General features: G+C 38.8%; 1 protein-coding gene across 1 annotated transcript in view; it reads right to left on the bottom strand.

The window, feature by feature from the left end:
• ipo11 (importin 11) overlaps nt 1–20928 on the bottom strand; it is a 128511-nt gene that overhangs the window by 90503 nt on the left and 17080 nt on the right. The window contains exons 4-8 of the mRNA XM_026188417.2: nt 16481–16553; nt 15042–15245; nt 12369–12501; nt 12043–12101; nt 3546–3594 (exon numbers count right to left, since the gene is read on the bottom strand). Of these exons, the coding sequence (XP_026044202.1) occupies nt 3546–3594; nt 12043–12101; nt 12369–12501; nt 15042–15245; nt 16481–16553 (518 nt within the window). The remainder of the gene's footprint in view (nt 1–3545; nt 3595–12042; nt 12102–12368; nt 12502–15041; nt 15246–16480; nt 16554–20928) is intronic.

Here is a 20928-nt window from a genome sequence, read left to right as displayed (position 1 = left end):
CGTTAGCTCTATTTTGGAAGAATTTATTTAGGACGTCTTTGAGATCAGTATTAGTATTTTATTCTAGTATTTTCCACTTCAAGGCCAACCTCTTCAGTGATTACAAGTTTATTACTTGCATCTGAAATAAAAATGTTTAAGATCTCAGAGCTTAGGCAGAAAAGCCTTAAAGATAAAGACTGCCTGCTAGATGACAGTGATAGCGACCTAACATTAACAGACATATCATCTCTAAAGATCCTGTGTTGGCAGTATAATGGCATTATTTTTTATAGAGGGTTTACTCTATTGTGAAGGCAAAAAAAAAAATCTGAATTTTTAAGCAAGATCTTCAGTTTCAGTTCCTACTGCATGTGTATGGTCTCCTCAGGTTCTCAGTCAGATTCACATTTTTGCTTCTTAAGAGCTTAGAAGGATTTTATATTAAAATCCAGGTCTGAATATCTTTAAAAGTATCTTTTAATTCCAGTGACATCTATGCATCAAATACAATTTCATCAGCATAAAAATGGTATTCTCGTATGTGCAGAATGAACAGCAGAGTGCCCAATATCTAGGGACACATTCATCAATCAACTTGGAATATGAGTTAAAATCACTACGAGATGTAATACACCAAAAAGAGATGCTTTTAACCGATGGTAGAAAACATAACTGACATTTTACTTATCAAGAGATAGGGGAAAACCCTTTCAAGGATCTCAGACTGATGGACAAAAATTTAAAAAAATAAATAAAATAAATTGCAAAAACATGTTGCTCTTATTGTCCCAAGTGAGCTAACAATGCCATTTACATCAATAGCTGCAGTACAAGGAAGACAGGAAAGAAAAGAAAGGGGGGCAAGAAAGTTGACTCTCCAGCTGAGACTTCCTTTTCTTTAAAGTCAGATGCCCACTACACCTTGCTGACTGATAATCCCATGAGTCCTTTACAAGCGCTGATGCATATAATAAAGTACAGTAATATTAAAAATTAGAAAATAAATGACTCGCTCCCTCTGATGTACATTTTGGCTCCATAAAACCACTCCTGATTCTAGAGGCAATAAAGATGTCCTCTATAGTATACATTCTTGCCAAACCCATTGATGAAATCAGCTCTGCCAACAACAGTCTCATACATTCCTCCAACCACTTGTGAGCATGCAAGGTCATTGTTTCCTTCAGCTTCATACACACTAAAACTTCCATCAGCATGTACTAATTTGAAATGACAAAAGCTTCACTAAAAAAGCAAAATAGGTTAATTTTGCTTTGTTTACTTTTTTGGCCACATATTCTTGAGCCATACAAATTTTCAGAGCCCACTGCATTCTAACTGAATTCGTGCTCATGCTATTGTTTCTCTGATGATATGCAACAGTTGGTAATGTTAGATGTGCAAAGTCACCCACGTACTAAGGAACCAATATCTGAGCGATCAAAAATATCTTTAACTAAGCAAAGAAACATATTTGAAGAATTAAACATTTATTCATTGTTATTAAAAGATAAGCAGCTAAGAAAAAAATATATACATGTATATTACAAGAATATAGTGACTGACAAAAATAGACGGGCCATCTGAGTAAAAACCTCAAAGATAAAGAGTCTGACATCAGAATGGACCACAAACATCGTCCCCAAGATACCAGTGTATATAGCTGACCTTATCAGACTGTGCAGAGCTGATATTTCTCACCACAAGCACTGAGCTGTCTTTCCGTTTCCCCTATCTGTCAGGCCAAAATACCAACAGGACCATGATCCTGTCTCCACTGCCATCAGCAGGGTGAATATTAGAAGTGATAGTACTGGCTGATACTGCTAATGATATTTTTCAACATCTGCTGCTACGGCAGATGGTGGAGTTGTGCCTGAGATTTATCTCAAACTGATTGGATGCTATGACAAACATTTATACAAAAGAAAAAGAGACCATAAATAGCGAGATGAGAAGAAAAGTAAGCTTACGCAGCTGCCAATGACCCAAGTAGTTCCCAGTGGATAGAAATCCAGCACAAGGGCATGAGAAACCTGTTTAACTGATGGAACTGCACTGCTCAAAAAAAACTTAAGGAACACTTGATCATCACAAGAAAATCAATGGCTCCATAAACAGGACTTTATGGAGTCTGGTTCTGACAGAAGCCACAACTTCAATTAGGTAAAACAGGCGGCCAACGTCCATGGTGCTGGGCTGTGAGCACAGGTCCCACTAAGGATGTTGGGACTTCATGAGTGTTGCATGAAGTCTTTTTCTGACAGTTTGGTCAGGAACCTGCACATTAGAAGTCATTTTGTCACCTTTTGTTGAAGAGCTGGGTTGATGCCGTTCTACAACCCTGTCCTACTCTCCTGAAACTGCTAGAAAACAAAGCGAGTTTTCTTCCAACACCATGCACTGGCTCCATGTACATTCTGGAGGAGCTAAGCTACTTGTGCAACCTGAATGGGCTGCAGATACTGTCTTATGCTATCAGTAGACAATTTATTTACACAATAGCTAAGCATACGTCAACTCTAGTATTAAGGAGGGAATATTAGTATTCATGGTTTATTGTCCACAGAGCCAGAAACTTTTTATTATCAAACAGAAAATAATGGAAAAATACACATTCCTGACAAAGAAGCAACAGGCTTTTTGTCTGCTGATCACAGACTAATCGTGAACAACCGTGTAGTCACACCTCACAGGCCCATCGTGATCCAGATGAAAGAAAACCAAAAAGGGGTCTTTGGAGATTAGATTAAAAGTAGATTCTAAATTCCTGGATGAATTTCTGTGACACTTTAGTACCTAGAACAACATGACCCAAAATTGCAAATACCTTCCATCAAAAGAAGTCCCCACTCAAAGGCTGTGATTAATTAAAACACAGGATACATTCCACTCACCCTCAGATTGTTTTGAGCAGCACTGTTGAAACTCGTTAAATACACTGTTAAATAGCAATGTTGTCTTTTTGAGTTTAAAAGTTTGTGAAGTGAAAGAAATACTGTTTTAAATTCAACTGCTGCTCATAACCAGAATATAAAACTACAGGTCAGGAAAACGTTGAAAAACGACACAGTAAAGAACTATCATCACAACTAAAGCAACATAATATCAAGGAAAAGAGGCAAATAATAGGATAGGAGCGGCTGATAGGTGGGATTATGTCGTGCTTTTTTTATTCCGTGAACTTACTGTATGTTCACATGCGCACGCACGTGATTATCAAAGACAATTCATTATGTCTTTTAATTTTTTCAAGACATAAAATATTCATAGATTAGGATGTCTTTAATTCAAACTATTTTTTTAATTAAAAAAAAAAACTTGTAATTAGACATGTTCCAATACTTCAGAATATAAATTAATGAAAAACAAGGCTCGTTAGGATGACTCTCTCTGAACTTTTCATTTTCAATGCGACCACCTAACTTCAGAAATTATAAATTATCGGAGACTTTTCAGGAAATGCCTTCTGCGTGCACTACATGAAGCACCACTAACACGTTTACTGAAGTGTGAAGCCTACAATCATATACTTGAGGAAAAAGAAAGCAACATATACTTACAGCATTCCAAGAACTGTTTTAGCCTTTCAAACACTGCATTCAGGAAGCCCTAAAAAGGAAGAGAGGGTGAAAAAAAGTTTAATTTCTGACATTTTTGCATTTGAATTACTGATGATGGCTTCATTAGTATTGCTCCAGGGGATATATACTGACAAGGGAATAACTTTTGGTATCTGTGTAGGTGGGGATGCTTGCAGCTTTACTCAGGAGTATATATATATATATATATATATATATATATAAATAAAAAGGTGCCAGCTACTCGGTATGAAAGAGAATCAATTTTCTGTAGCCTGGTATAGTCATGGCTTAGCATGGGAAATTAGATGATAGATGGAGACACAACTGTTTAGTTCTGCAATAATGTGCACCCTTGAGGTCAACAGCAGTGGCATTAATCACGCGTTCAGCCAACACAGTCTAGTCAACAACTAAAGGTCCTAAAAAGAGTGAGTGAAGAAACGGGGGGGTCACAAGTGGAGCACAGAAGACAGTGTGGAAAATTACAGAGAACACGGTTCACAGCAAGCGTTCGATATGCTCATGGTGGGATTTAGACAGAGGGGTATAGGCAAGGTGCATTGGGAGGATATCAAAATGGAGCATGTAGGAAATTACAAACTGTGAAAAGGGGGTGGAAAATAATTTTCAATCAAATCAGCCATGTCAAAAAATATTCTAGAACTAAAGAGGAAGGGAAATGAGGCTAATAGCAATGCCAGGGAAGAATGCACAGGATGAGGAGAAAAGCAAACAAATGTCAGCAAAATGAACAGAGATGGAAAATGGATACAGAGTGATAGTCATCAGATGGGTATGTCAGCAGTAGTGTGAGAAGTAGGAGATGAAAAAGGCAGATGAGTGTCAAATAGGCTAGTTCGCTTTGAGAAAAGATCTAAGGGAAAGGCAGTAAGTGGCAATTTAAGTAGTGAATGTTTTAGCTCTGTGATCAGGTATATGGGCACAGACCAGTTTTACAATGGCACAAGTGAATGTGCCTTTTTTTTAATGCAGAACTTTTTGGAATGGAGTGACACCAAGATGCTGGAAAGCTCCTGGATGTTATTCATCCAGCTTTAGTGTTTTTTGTCTATGTCGAACAAGCTCTATTGAAATTCTATTGCATCCTCACTCTTTTAGTGATTGTTTGACAATCAAGCCAGGAAGATTATCAACTGCAAAATGAGTTTTACAATTCATCACTGTGGCAGCCTGTGTGCAGAGTGACAATGTTCTTTATTCTTAGAGACAGTATTTTCCAACTCACTGCAGTTCTGCAATAATGCAGTCACTGTGGTGAGAAGAAAACAAACGTAATCTTTTCAGAACGCTCATGTCATGTGTAAAGAGATTCATTGTAAAACAACTTTTTAATGGGACCACAAGTATGAACTCCATAAACGATGCCATAGAGCTGTGACACACTAAGCAGAGTTCAGGGGAAGTGCCAACTTAGAAGAGATGGCTGCACAGCTCATTCTTCTGAAAATGTGGAATTTGAATACACTGGACACTAAAATCAATGGCATATAGTAATGTGCAAAAGTATCAGTCCACCGCTTTGTTCCTTTAAAAGTTTGCTAGGGAAATGGGAACAGCAATATATTAAAACATGTACACAAATGGCAATGTAGTCTATAAGGCAAAAAAGAGAGCTTGCACACTTCTAATGAGCTTGAAGGTCAACATTTGGGATGACCACATTTATTCTCCAACACAGCCTGAACTCTTATGCAAGTTTTCTTGCAGCCTTCAAGTAGTTTTAAAGGACAGTTCTCCGAACTTTATGTCGGTTTTATCACACATTGCTTCAGTGATGTTGAGGTCTAGGCTCTGGGGAGGCCAATCTAGGATGATTGGTGTTCCATTGTTCTTATGCACCAAACTGGTTATTATATAGTTCTTTCCTAATCCACTTGAGCGCTCAATCTGCTTTAGTCACTCACTTATACATGCACTAGAGCTGGGCGATAGAACGATAACGATATGTATCGCGATATAACTTTTACTCGATAGAGAAATTAAGCTATCGCGATAGACCTCGCCGCTCTTGTCCTCTTAAAAAAAAAAGATCAGCCAATCCAAATTAAGTAGCGCAGAGCCGAACCAATCACAGCCGCAGCGTCACGTCGCGTGACTTGTAACGTACAGCACAAGTGCCAAGCCGCATGTGTGTTTGTTTGGGAAGCAGCCAGCGGGTAATGGAGGAAATGAGCGTGACCGAAGAGAAAACAGATGATGGTTCCAATGCCGGAGAGATTGTCGAACGGAAGAGCCATAGAAGTTCCGTAGTGTGAAGGTATTTCGGCTATTTCAAGTCTGACAAAAAACAGAGTAGCGTGCACTGTAAATTGTGCCGAAAGCAAGTCTGGAAATACAATAAACTGGTGCATGCGTCACACTGTGCGCCGCGTTATTGTTTCGGTGAAATGAATTTCTACAATACTGTTAATTCTACTCTCTGCAGTGTTTAAATGCTTACATATACACACAGTTACTGTCACTCCACACATACGACTCTGTTCTGCTTCTATGCCGCAGCTTTGTTTACTTTTTCCCACCGAGGCTTCTAGACTTCTGATTGGCCAATATTTCTGCACGGTTAGGAATCTAGCGCCACCTGCTGCTTTGGCATGTTCATAGCAGCGTTTTCCTTCATTTCTGCCTTTATGTGTGGACGGGATTATTTTTTAAAACGAAAACGGAAAATCTCCGTTTTCAAAAATACCCGTGTACGTGTGGACGTAGCCTCAGTCTCTGACTGGAAGCGCTAATTCGTCATTCGGCTTTTGTCAGACTAAAGTAACTGTTAAAACTGTTTGAAAAGCTAAGCTATACAACAAGGAGAGATTGAGAATTTCCTTTTAGTTCTCAGTTTATTTGATATTGACAAAAGTTAGTCAGTTTTGTCTGTTCTTCTGTAAAACAAACTAAGATTTATTTTTAGAATTAATATTTTGTTTCTAAGTGGAATTGACAATTTAGTAGTCTGTTTCGTTTGTTCTATTTTGAAACTTAAACGCTTTAGCGGCTGCCTTTTGTGTAGTTTGCAATATTTGCCTTTATTTATCTGAAAAAGTCTCATGTTCCTTAAGTACATCTACCCTGTTGAACTTATTATGGGAAATAAATATTTAAATAAAAACAAGCTGCTGATTATTTCACATTTTACTTGTGAGCAACGGCACATTTAAATCTTACAAATATAGTTATTTGGCTTATATCATGATAGATATCGTTATCGCCTGAAATGAAAAAAACATATCGTGATATGAAAAAATCTCATATCGCCCAGCTCTAACATGCACTTTTTGCAATCCTTTTCTACCCAAGAGTTTTCTATCTAACACTCCACACACTCCAATGAACAGATTGGAGAGCAACTTGGGTCCAGTATCTCAACCAAGGATACTTATCGACTGGAGCAACCAGCCATCGAACCACTAACCTTATGCAGATATGCTTTTACTACACTGGCAGTGTGTTTAGGATAACCCCCATGCTGAAGAATGAAGCTATTGCCTACCAACAACATTTTCCAGACAGTATTTGATGGTGGATCCTCCACAAAGCCTCCACTGTGTTTTACTGTACACACTCAGTGCTTTACCTCTCTCGGTCTCCCCTGTAGATACTGACATCAATCTAAACTAAAGAAAATTCAAGTTCGCATTTATCACTCCATAAGACCTGTTGCCAGTTAGAACTCATTTTCAGTATAGTTCTTGTGTAATTTGTCATACCTCAAACCTTTTCTTCCTATTTCCCTTCCTTTCAAATGGCTTCTTGATTATCACCCCTCAACTGAGACCATTTTTGTTGAAGCTTCAGTGAACAGTAGATGGATCAGCTGAAAGGTCAGATCCATTTCTCACTTCTTTTATCATCCACTTGAACCAGTTTTTTGTTTGTTTGTTTTTAGGGCACTGCACACCATGCCATGATATATCATGTTTTCAGCTAATTGCTCTTTGGGAATCACCTTATTGGTGCAAAAATATTAGTTTGTCATCTTTGGTGGGGTGTTTTATGCACTGAACTAAATAAATGGAAACAAATTATGTGCTTTCAGTAAAAGACAATTTAAAATTTGTTCTTCGCTATCCTATCTGTCATGTGTAGACACAAATCAAATCAAATTTATTCGTATAGCACAACACTAGTTGATCCCTTGAATTAGGTGTTTTTTAAAGCTTGAATGATTCAGAGGTCAGCGTTAAGTGGCTTTAACAAAAATACCTCCTCTGAAAATGGTCAGGTACAAGGACTGGACTGAACTGGACTGAAAATGACCAAAAAAGAAAGTGTCCAAAGAAAAACTTTCAAAGACCTTCACAAAGCCTGCAGAACTATTGCTCAACACCACTTCGTTTTGTTCCTTGGAAGCAAAAACAAATCCACACTATTGTATGAGGAGAACAAAGAAATTAGTCTCTATATTCAGTGAGCACTACAGCAAGACCAACTAACCAAGCCTTTTAGGATCATTCTATGTAAAGTCAGTCAGTTCCTGACCACTTCATAAGTGGCTAACTGTTTTATTTTGTTTTTTTTATACCAACTTTTGTATATTTAATAAAACAATGCAGAATTATAACATCAAGCTATGAATGGGTTGAATTTTTGCTGTATTTCATTTTTTTATTTTTTCAGTATTTTTGAGCCCTCATAACTTCATAAGAAGAGGACCTAGTTAAAACCGAGTGTCACAACATATTTAAAAAAAAAAAAAGAAGTCTTTTTTGGTTCATAGCTATTGTTGGGTAATAATAATGCCTGAGCAAAACAGTACAAATTAAATGTCTAGAATGTAGACTGACAGGAACGAGCAGCATTAGTTTATCTGTTACTGATGACTTAAAATCTGAAAGAAAACTAGAAATTTTCAAGGGTTACAGATTTATTATTATGTGAAAAGGTGCTCAATCAACATAAGTTATAGCATATAAAAGGTGTCCTTTATACACATAATATCAGGCTCATCTTATAGCATGATTCTTATTATTTTGTTATAGAACATTTGACACACATCAGCTATCAAAATCAATGAAGCAACTCAAGCAACCCAGTAACCTACAGACACTTCATTTCAGTTCCTGACAGAAACATGACCTTGAAAGGGAACTGGAAATTAGATCATGCAATATGAATTAAAAGGGTTTTCTTCATCATCACACCCATCATCAAAGGAAGAGCAAAATGAGAGGTGACAACTCATCAAATTCTTAAAGAACTAATCAACACATAAGCATGACACATCCATAAACCATCACAACTCTCTGACAAACTTCAATAAAAAACATGGAGCAGTAGCTAAAAACATTCAAAACAATTTAAATTAGACTCCTGTTACTAGATACAATTTAAAAAATACTGGCAACTGCCAGTGCTACCCCTCAGCCTTCTAATAGACACACCTATGACATCAATTGAAACTCCTCAGTGCACTTATTCTTGAGTTATCATACTCACAAACTTGCGTGTCCATGCCGCCCGCCCGCGTGGTAGTGACAATTGCCCATCAGTCTTTTGAGCTGAGGTTTAAAAAGTTTAACACGTGGCAAAAGAGTGAATAACTATAAGTTTTCTATTCAGAAAAAAAGGTAATTTCTTATTAAGTGTTTTTTTTAATTGATTTAAGAGACATTACCCACTCTGAATCAGCTCTTTTCCCCCAACATTAACTTTAAGTTATGTCCAATAAAAAGAAAGGAATAAAATTTTGGAAAAAGGAAACTTTTTCCTTTGTCTCCAAACAATCAAGGGTCTGACTCAGACTCACTGCAATCACTCTCAGACAGCTTTTCAAATAATTGCCATTGCCCAACACATTGCAATCAATGTGAGACAGTCTGCTCCAATAAGCACAACTTGGCTATGACGCATCTCTGTGCAACAGGGGAGTCGACTCAAATGGTTGCTAACTGGTTGTTTTCCGATTATATTCCTATATACTGTAAAAGCAAGACTGCTGAGTGCCCATATCATTCTGTAGATCAATCTCCACCCACAGCAGCTACATCCCTATCAGAGGAGGGAATTCTCTTTGAGATCTACAAGACTCTGGCTGGACTCTGAATGTAAGTAATTAATGTGGTAATTAATGTGAACTTCTGCGTATGTAGACGGCAACACGTTTACAAAGGATTTTGCCAATTTTACTTATCACAAGCAGATTGCAAATTTGACCCCATTCAATCGCAAGACTGCACCTCACTGTGAGTAGTTGCAGACCTGGTCCCCATCTTTTCAGCAATCATTTGAAAGGCAACAAGATCATTGCACACAATGGCAATCCTTTTTGTCATGTCAGGTTCGAACCACTGTTTTTCCAAGTGTAAATACAGCATTAAACAGTTTAAGATAGTTGCTCTGTGCTTAGTCATAATGGCATTATGTTGTTTACTTGTTTCTGTGAGAACCTTCAACGCCTAATTATTTTTAAAAGATTACAGAACTTCTTCCAGTGCACACTTGGAGCCTAATATTAATATTTTTAAAGAACTTGATTTTAACATAGTGAGTTATATTAAAACATGGTTGCCTAAGTAGATTCAAGGTAGGCATATTCCTGTGTTTATTCAGCACCAGGAGAATGAAAACAGCTATTAAAGCAGTAATTACTAAGAAAAGCAACAATGTAAATTAAATATGAAATATTTACTTTAAAACACTACAATGAGCTGGAATAACCAGTGAAAGCATGAGGCAAACATCCGTTTAATGAAAATATTGTGACCATCTTATAACCTTCAGCCTGGAGGCTAAGTTGTCGTCTCATTAGTGGAGAAACAGGGCGCAGTAAACATTTTTTTCTGTCATAAAAATGTCCTTGCCATCTACAAGCATAAAAAAGCAGGAAAAAACAAATAAAGCAATAAAAATCAGAAATGACAGAAACATAACAGCAGAAGCACAAAGACAGAAACGGCACAGCAACAACAGACCACATTTTTAATGTTAATGACTCGTTGACCTTTTGTGACGACTTACATTGTATCAAAGACAAAAGGACAAACTGAATTCCCCTTTGGCAACTAACATTTATTTTTAATTTTCAGTTGTTCTGGCTTTAATAGATTGACAGAACCTATATATATGTATATCATAAATTACTAATAGCCAGCAATTCTGGATAGCTTCAAGCATATCTTTAATGTCAAAGTTGTTACTGACTGCCTTTACTTTCACAGAGTGCAACAACATACGACCCGCACCTCCAATCTAATCTACTTAATTGGAAACCCTGACTCCAAATAGCTTTTGGGGAAGTCATTAACACAGAGGTTCACTAACATTTTCCAGCCTGTACCATAGATGATTACTCAGTGCTTTCAAAAAAAGACCAGAGAACAAAAATACAACAGTTTGGGATCTGTCAATTTAATCACACTGTGTGTATGACTATGTAACAAATGTACATTTTACTATGAGTTAAAATTCACAGAAGATAAACAAAAACTGAGAAGTTTTGTTGTTGTTGTTTTTTTAATGAAAAATCTGATGAGGTCACATCTGTCCGAGGCTATATTGTTATATATTTCAGCCCACAGGTTATACCAGTGCTGGCATCCTTTAGGTGAAAAAAGCATAAATCCAGGAAAATAAGAAATACTGCTCATCACAGTTTTACATGGAATTCATTTATGTTCTTTTCACTTGCCTACATATACAGTATAGCGATTTCAGGTAATTTTTTTTCAGACCCTCAAGAGCACTTACCTTCACTGAATGTTAAGTAGCACCTGAAAGCTTTAAATCAGTAAGCCTAAAAGGTTTATATCTATTTTTTCACTGCATTAGTAGATAATTTAGTCCTAAGTGCATTCAATTTGCTATACTGAAAAGGTTATCTGATAAAAAAATAATTATCCTCAGTATAGTTAGCAGCATTATAGGACTGTACAATGTGCTCAAGATACAATTCGTTTAGGTACAGAACAGGTAAATGCACCAAAATGTTTTCCATTTTATTTTGGTACTTAAAATACATTAAAATTCCAAGCATGAATTTTCTTGGCTAAAATCAAATTCAAAAAGCCTTAATCCTTCAAAAAATAACCAGGAACATGGTTTATCAATTATTCTTGTTCAGCATTCATTATTATTCTTTCACCAAACAGGAGATACTCAGAATATGAAACTGGAGTTCAAAGAACTGGGACAGTTTGTGCAAATGATTCCATTAACTCTGAGCCATGAGGAAACCAAAGCCCTATCCAGGCACATGCTAAAGATTTTTTTTAAACCAGATTTAAACTAAATTGAATTAACAGTTTCATGGAGTCAAACTTTCTTCACACTAGAAGTGAGAGAAGAGCTCCGGACTCTTTGAACCGAGACAAGGCTCAAGGCACTTTCAATCATCGTGGCCATCCATATTTTGCACGCTGTGATTGGAGTCGTTTTTGACCCAAAACACCAACAGAAAAATATCAGCTTTTCCCAAATATGAGAGGTACTAAAGCAGCCACAGCTGAAATAACTTGAGACTCACCATTACTTCCATATTCTGTTGTGGCTCTTGAAATCCATGGACTGTCAGTTTGCGAAGCACTAAAAGGAGCACAAAAAACATCACTATGCAGGATTTTCACTAATTAAAAATTAACTATATTCAACATCTCCTCATAATTAGTGTTTCACTAAGTAGCTGCATATATTAATACTTCCATGTTTGCATGTTCAATTATCTATGTTTTTAATCAAATGGTGGGATCATGACGATTAGATTACCATGTTGTGCTAATAGGTGATTGCATGTCTTTGCATGATAATGCAGGTTTGTGGCATGCGTGCATGTGTCTGTGCAAGTGTTGCTACCTTTAAGAGAGAGTAGTGTCCTCTCCAGCGAGCTGAGTGCCGCAGCCTCATCTCTGGCGTAGATCTGCTGGAGGAAGCAGTCTGTGTGATGGCTCCACAGGGAGCATGCAAAGCTGTAGATGCCCGATGCCAGCTGCCAACATACACATTAACATTTTGGTCAGGCACACCTGGGTTAATCTGGGTCTCGAAAGCATTTGAGGTCATTTCACTCAACATAAATGCGCAAGAAATTCTGGGCTAATATGAGTGTAGCTTTGTACAAGAACCTACTTCTGTTTTTATTTACCTGTTTTTTTATTGTTTATTAGTTTATTAACATTAAAAATTTCCCTTCAGCACACCATCTTGGATCACTTTGCCAGTAAATTAATGTGACCACAGGTAAACATCAGCCACTGACATCAGAAAATGTCATTTTATTTGTTGATATGGTGACAACAAGGTCGGTGTTGGCGAGCGGCTATTAAATCGGCGTGTCCCTACATGGAACATCAGAAACTCAATTGCTGGTGATACACTCAAACAAACAGGAAGGAAAGATGGACCTGTGAATAACAGGTCTAATTTAGCTCCAAATGAACTTCCAATTATAGTCTCAGTATTATTTGGGCTCAAACCAATTACACTTTCGCCCTCCATGATAGCAGCCTCCTGTAGATGCAAAACAAGATCATCAAAGGTAGATAAAAAGCACTCAGTTCTATCAGCCAAGTGTAACAATGTCTGCTTAGAACATCCAACAAATCTGCCAAAGGAAGGGAGTAAGTGTGTGTGTGTGTGTGTGTGTGTGTGTGTGTGTGTGTGTGTGTGTGTGTGTGTGGGGGGGGAGATTCTAACCATTAAATCTCATTAACTATTCAAAATTGACAATAACATTGCAGTGGGATAACAGTCAAGTCTTTGCTATTTGATTAAGATAAACAACAAACCCACATTAAAATTACTCTGTGGAAAATTGTGAACACCATATATCAAACAAGGAAAGCAAGCAACTTCTAGCCAGAGGAACTTTGCGCTCTTGGTAACACTCAAGAGTCAAGTGGGAAAAATCTGAGAATCAGTGGTTAAGTTGATGTTCGGCTGTTCAAAGAGAAATCCCTACTTTGACAGCACAGCATAGGCTTTGATATATTCTTTAGAAAAACCGCAAGATTGGCAAGTTTCTTCTTTGGAGAGATTTCTCTACAGCTTGTCGTTTTCCATTCCTCAGATCCCAGACTAATCCAACCCATGGAGCCTAAAAGTGATGAGCCAAGTTCAGAAAACAACTTCATATTGTTCTCATGACTTCCTCAGTCTTGGTGTTTCAGTAGACTAATACGCTATTGTTTATATGGGTTTTTACAGTTTCATTACATTCTGTGAATGCACAACAGGTAAATCGCATCAAAGCGTCAATACACAGTTTCCAAATGTTACAGACATTCAAAAAATATAACAACCTACTCCAGTCGACAGGTGCATTGTAGTCTACCTTCTTATCCCCCTTTTTATTCCTCGTTGTGCTACATCTGTGTAAAAAAAACTAGTACATCCTTGCCGTTTGCATTTTCTACCCCATGAATCAAAAAGAACATAAAAAAATTAAAAACTATTAAGGTGCCTTTAAGTATAGGTCTGTAAGGTCCTAAGGCGAACCCGATTTCTGAATTAGTCCTCTCCCTAATGGCCCTCCAACACTACAGTGATACTTTTAATCTTTCAGCAGCGTTACCAGTCTTAGAATTACTATCCAATTACTATCCGAGAATATAATTACAGCATAAGCAAAATGTTTGTATGACAAAGTATACACATGATTATTAGAAGAAGAGAGGAGGAGGAGAGGAAAAAAAGAGGAGAGGAGGAAGAGAGGAGATTCAGTGTCAAAGTCATCAGTGCATCATTAAATGAGTGCGCTGTTTAATGGGGGCTCAGGCTGCCTTTGTTTCTTGTGTTGCCTAAGGGCAGAAATTTTGGCATACAGGACGCCTCTGCCTGGCATCCAACTATTTGGTCTCAGCCACTGCTCTCATGTCCTTTCACCCTCTGTTGGTCCCCATCTTCCCTCTGCTTGATCATCTCATTCCTCTAAAATCTTTCTCTCCACAAATGGCCTTTTTTTAAACTCAAATTTAAATCAAGCATGAAAGAAAAATATTGTATAATGTACGCTGTGTTCACCAGAAACACCAGAAATACTTACTCAAAAGTTAATTTGTCTCAACGCAATATCAACAAAGACACGGAAACGCTGATAACCATTTCTAAACAAGTCAACCATGCTTGAGTCATGTATGACAAGGGAATATTTTTGCTATAAATCTTGTATTTAACATGCTTCTAACAGAAGCTAAACAGCATCTCGTAGAGACAAAACCTAAAAAGTCTCAGGATAATCTTAGTATTCATCTATTCATTTTCAAAATCTTCTGAAGGAGGAAAAAAATAGCAACAAAGAAAAAAAAGTTATATTGCAGAGAGCAGGAGTCTGCAACCTGCAACGTATAAAAATCCAGAAAGTTTCACTGTTTACCTAACATAACCTTTTATTCAGGTATATACAACTGATGTATAAAGAGCAAAACACAGCTAAAAAACACTAAGAATAAGAATAAGAAGCAATGGAGAACAAAAAGGTTGTAATAGAATTTTGTATCAACACTGGACCAGCTAATATTGTGGACTTACATCCTGAAAAAGCCGCCTGTCCTGCGCCAGTCGTTTGGATGCTAGAGTTTTGGTGACATGATAGAAGGTTAACAGCGCTCTGTGCTGCTGCAGGCCATCCTGACCCTTCACAGACTCGAGCAGAATGGGGATGAGCTCTGGCCATTGCCTGGGGCAGTCCAGACGGGCCACCTTGGCTATCAGTACTGCGATCTGGGTTGCTATCTGTTGAGAAAAAAAATAAAATAAAAAATACATGCAGGAAAGAGAAGTTGACCAGGGGCAAAGCATAATCAAAACCGCAGAAGGTGGAGCAAACTTGATGGGAATTTTATTACGTAGTTCTCTTTTAAAAATAAGTAGCTCGAACAAATAGGACACAGAATATCAAACTTTTTACAGTCAACACAGTGTACATAGTACATGCATCTGGTGACAGATAGGGAATCAGTTGCATGGATTAAGTTGATTTTTAAAATAGAGTGCTTGTGCCTGAGCTATATCTGCAATGTGCATCACATGATCTGGTAACAGCTTCACTTCTCATATTTTTTTTTTTTAAATTGGCTTTCCACTGAGCCCAACAGCTGAGCAAATATCGCTCAAGTCTACTCATTACTCCAACACAAACTGCCGGTAAGACACTCAATACTTCGAGATTAATTTCAAGCTCAAAATGAAAAAGACACTTTATACCTCAAGACTTAATGGACATTTTATGATAAAAATCAAAACTCTTTATATTATTTGAACACACTCCAAATAGCTTGTTTTTTTTTGTTTTTTTTAATGTGAAAACCTTGCGTGAGTTTTTGTTCTTATGGTTGTATAAAAGATTTATCTCAGAACATCTTGCAGTACACAGTTCAGTATTTAAACTTGCATCCTCACAAGCATCAGTAAGTCAATTTGTACACAAGTTACACTCACTCTCTCATTCACAAGCATAAAGCACCCTCATGAAATTTGGACTCCACGAGAGGCTGTGACTAGAGAGACATATGGTGTCCAAATCGTATTCATTGCTTGCCATATGGACCCGATCAGTCCTGATGTTTGAGAGCTGTCCCACAGGGACATACAACCTGTAGAAACCAAGATGGATGGCCATCATTTAGGGCCAAGTTCCACGTACCCCCTGGGACAGATGTATTACGCTGCTTGACTCCTGAATTATTTGTTTGTTGTAACCTTCCCCACACAGCCCCCCAAAAAAAATGTCTATCAAGAAACTTCAAATTAAGTCCCAGTATGCAAAATTAGCAGCTTTCATCACTTTCAAATCTCATTCTATGGAGTCGCATTGTGACAGCCTAAAAAATCTTAATGCTGTCAGTCAGATCCTTTGTAACTTATCTGGTTTTGATAAAAGCACTTCAATCAAAATCAGTGTTTTATTCATCAGTATACAATGATCAAACATGTTTATTTCCCTCTCCCTCTTTATTTTCCCTGCTCACCTGATTGACAGGCTCGTTGAAGTTTGTGATTAGACCAGCACGCAATGACGTCTTCTCCTCTTCTGATAATGCACTGCGAACAAACCAATCAAAAAGCTGTTCAGAGGAAGTAGAGAGGTCGAGAGAGATGAAACAATAAAGCTGACAAAAAGACAAAGGCAGCACTTAATATAGAAAAACAGACACATTTGAAAGCGTCTATAGATAAATGAGTACAGTATTTCAGTATTACTTTAAAACAATCTTGCCCCACAGTAATTTTGCTTTCACAGTACTGCGCAAAAACCTTAAACCACCTTTCATTTCTTACTTCCAAGCAGCCAGACGTTCTTGCACATGAACAGTATCTGATGGTCATGTTCTTAAGAACCATGCAGTACCATATGGAAAGCATCAGATTGGCAACACCTTCATTTTTCAACATGACAATGATCCCAAACACCCTGCCAATGTAGTAAAAACATTCCTGGATATAGGGGTATGTCACCAGGGTGCAGAGGAGGCTACCCCCCCCCCGTCCCCTTCTGGCTGCCTCTGCCTCAATTTTATCCCACAACTTAGACATTCACATTACTCACACTCTCATTACACATACATATAGGATCTTGGGGGTGGGCACGATACACGGAATCCAAAGTACCATCAGGGTGTACACCCCACCCCTGGCGTCGTTGCCCACCTCTCAATTTTAAATACACGTAGACATTGAGGGCTAGCAGGAGGGACTGCGCTTACCTGCTGCTCTCTGGCAGGTAGCTCCATGCCCTCCTGGGTTTTAAATGCACCTTAGAACACACATGCATCAACCCTACAATGAGCGGGTGGAGGGAGGTTTGGAGTCTTCTCTCACCCCCATTCTCTGCGACCTGCTGGAGCGGGGGGGCTAGTAGGAGGAGCTGGCCGTCCGACTGCGGTCTGCAGTGTGGGGCCTCCCTGCTGCTGCGGAGTCAGGGCGGTCTGCCTCCCCCCACCGCAGGGAAAAGGGTAACACCACCTGGGTCTGGGTGCAGTTCCCCCCTCCAGGGGCAAGGGTACCTAGACCCGGTTTGTAGAGTACGCTTGGGGAGTGTGATCGTGTGTACAGCGTAGAGCTGGGCGATATGAGATTTTTTCATATCACGATATGTTTTTTTCATTTCAGGCGATAACGATATCTATCACGATATAAGCCAAATAACTATATTTGTAAGATTTAAATGTGCCGTTGCTCACAAGTAAAATGTGAAATAATCAGCAGCTTGTTTTTATTTAAATATTTATTTCCCATAATAAGTTCAACAGGGTAGATGTACTTAAGGAACATGAGACTTTTTCAGATAAATAAAGGCAAATATTGCAAACTACACAAAAGGCAGCCGCTAAAGCGTTTAAGTTTCAAAACAGAACAAACGAAACAGACTACTAAATTGTCAATTCCACTTAGAAACAAAACATTAATTCTAAAAATAAATCTTAGTTTGTTTTACAGAAGAACAGACAAAACTGACTAACTTTTGTCAATATCAAATAAACTGAGAACTAAAAGGAAATTCTCAATCTCTCCTTGTTGTATAGCTTAGCTTTTCAAACAGTTTTAACAGTTACTTTAGTCTGACAAAAGCCGAATGACGAATTAGCGCTTCCAGTCAGTGACTGAGGCTACGTCCACACGTACACGGGTATTTTTGAAAACGGAGATTTTCCGTTTTCGTTTTAAAAAATAATCCCGTCCACACATAAAGGCAGAAATGAAGGAAAACACTGCTATGAACATGCCAAAGCAGCAGGTGGCGCTAGATTCCTAACCGTGCAGAAATGTTGGCCAATCAGAAGTCTAGAAGCCTCGGTGGGAAAAAGTAAACAAAGCTGGGGCATAGAAGCAGAACCGAGTCGTATGTGTGGAGGGACAGTAACTGTGTGTATATGTAAGCATTTAAACACTGCAGAGAGTAGAATTAACAGTAACAGTATTGTAGAAGTTAATTTCACCGAAACAATAACATGGCGCACAGTGTGACGCATGCACCAGTTTATTGTATTTCCAGACTTGCTTTCGGCACAATTTACAGTGCACGCTACTCTGTTTTTTGTCAGACTTGAAATAGCCGAAATACCTTCACACTACGGAACTTCTATGGCTCTTCCGTTCGACAATCTCTCCGGCATTGGAACCATCATCTGTTTTCTCTTCGGTCACGCTCGGTTGATTTTTCTAGTCGGCACACTCATTTCCTCCATTACGCGCTGGCTCCATTACCCGCTGGCTGCTTCCCAAACAAACACACGTGCGGCTTGGCACTTGTGCTGTACGTAACAAGTCACGCGACGTGACGCTGCGGCTGTGATTGGTTCGGCTCTGCGCTACTTAATTTGGATTGGCTGATCTTTTTTTTTTTTTTTTTTTTTGAGGACAAGAGCGGCGAGGTCTATCGCAATAGCTTAATTTCTCTATCGAGTAAAAGTTATATCGCGATACATATCGTTATCGTTCTATCGCCCAGCTCTAGTACAGCGTCCCTTTATGTCTGTCTCCACGTTGGTTGAGTGTGGAGTAAGTGCATATGAGAGCATGAGGGTGGGAATGGATGTTTGTATATGTGTGTGCCTGTATGTCTGTGTCTATATGTCAGGTTGGGTGTCAGGCGCCACCTCTCTGGGGACATCTGGGGACATCTGGGGACATGATGGTTCTTTGTGTCCGGGGATGGGCGTCCAGGTACACACCGGCTCACTCCTTGGCGGCCGCTTATCGGGGCCTGGAGCCTGGGGCTCGCTCGGGCCACTTCGGAGGTGGGGTGCCCCCGGCCTCGGGCTCGGTCACTCAGGCACGGCTGGCTGCCGGCGGAGCTCACGGGCGCGTCACTGCAACTCCCCCTGGCTTGTGCTCCGCGGCTGCTGAGTGAGCCCTCATCTGGGACTCTCCTCAGCTCTTTCTGGGACAGTGGCGCGGCTGCCCCTCTGTTGGTCTTCCTTGGTCTCTTGTGTTCTGGGGGCCTCTGGATGTCTGGAGTCTTGATCTCCTCCATACCTGCTTCATGCCCTGGAGGACGGGGCTGTGGCCCCCCCACACCCTCTAGCAGATCATTACATGAAGGAACCTTTTAAAAAAAACAAGCGCGTCCATGCTCACAGGTGTACACACGGGTGATCACACCCACAAACTACACCCTTTTTGGCTCCTACCTCAAAGCACACTGTGTTCTGTTGATCTTATGTGCTGCACAATAATGTTTAATATTTAGTATTTACTGTCATATTCCCATATATCATTGTGATGTTGTTTATTCTATTACTCTTGTTCTCTTCTGCTTGTTTTCTTTTTTCTTTCTCAGCAGGTGACCCAGGTGATCGATATATGCATTTTTTTTCCTGCCCATTCTGTTGGTTTTTGTCTTTTGCCTTCTCCCCTGTCCCTCTTCTCAGCTGTTTCTCTTTCCCTCTTTCTTTCTCCCCTTCTTTCCCCCAGTCAAGTCTGTCCCGTATTCAGTAAGTGAAAATAAAATAAACAATAAAAGGTGAATCAAATGGACCATTACGGCAAGGCTGGGATGGTCAATTTGGTAAAGTAAATCCGTTGGGCATCTTTCTTTGCCTTTAGACAACAATTCTGATGGCAAAAGAGCCAAACGGGACAGGCAGAAAGGAAAAAAAAAAAAAAATAATAATAATAATAACAATAATAATAATAATAATAATAATAAGTCACTGACTGGCATCCCCAGAGCCCGGACCTCAACATTATTTAAGCAGTGTGGGATCATCTTGATAGTAAATGAAACTAAAGGCAACCAAGATCCAAAGAAGAGCTTTGAATGTCCTTTAAGAAGCTTGAAAACTATTCGTTAAAACTACTTGAAGATGTCATAAGAAAGCTTGCATAAGAGGAGAGACTGTGATGAAGAAGGTGGTCATCTCAAATACTGACCTTCCATACTGTACTTCCATGTATATTTGAACCTTTCAATAAATCACTGCAGATGAAGAAATGAGGAGTGGCTCAAGACTTTTGCATACTACTGCACATTAATTGTAGACCTAATATAGATAAACTGTTACTTTTTTGCACAATGTCTTTATTCATGTACCTCATGTTGCAGATTTATTTAATTCATTTTGATCTTAGACACAGTAATCAGACTGTAGTGTGCAGGAATATTCATTCAAATTATCCACAATAAAACAGGACCAAGTGTTAAACCCAGAATTTTCTAGCTGAAGGCAAGAATGCCAACTACTGAGCCACCATGTCGCATTACGAGGAGCGAGTGCCAGCCGCCCTGGCATTGTTGAATGCAGCACATATCCTAAGAGACCCCTATTATCTCAATTTGGATTCTAGACGTGTAAATCACAGACTTTAATATTATGGCAATAATGAATATGACAAAATAGCCAACTTGGTAAGGGATTTATTAAAATCAATTAAATGTGCTACATTATTAAGTGAAGATCCTGTGAAATGCATTAAT

This window comes from Astatotilapia calliptera, chromosome 12 (genome assembly GCF_964374335.1).
Source record: "Astatotilapia calliptera chromosome 12, fAstCal68.1, whole genome shotgun sequence".
NCBI classification, from domain to species: Eukaryota; Metazoa; Chordata; class Actinopteri; order Cichliformes; family Cichlidae; genus Astatotilapia; species Astatotilapia calliptera.
The sequence above is the reverse complement of the archived record's forward strand: the minus strand, read 5'-3'. Positions and strand labels throughout refer to the sequence as shown.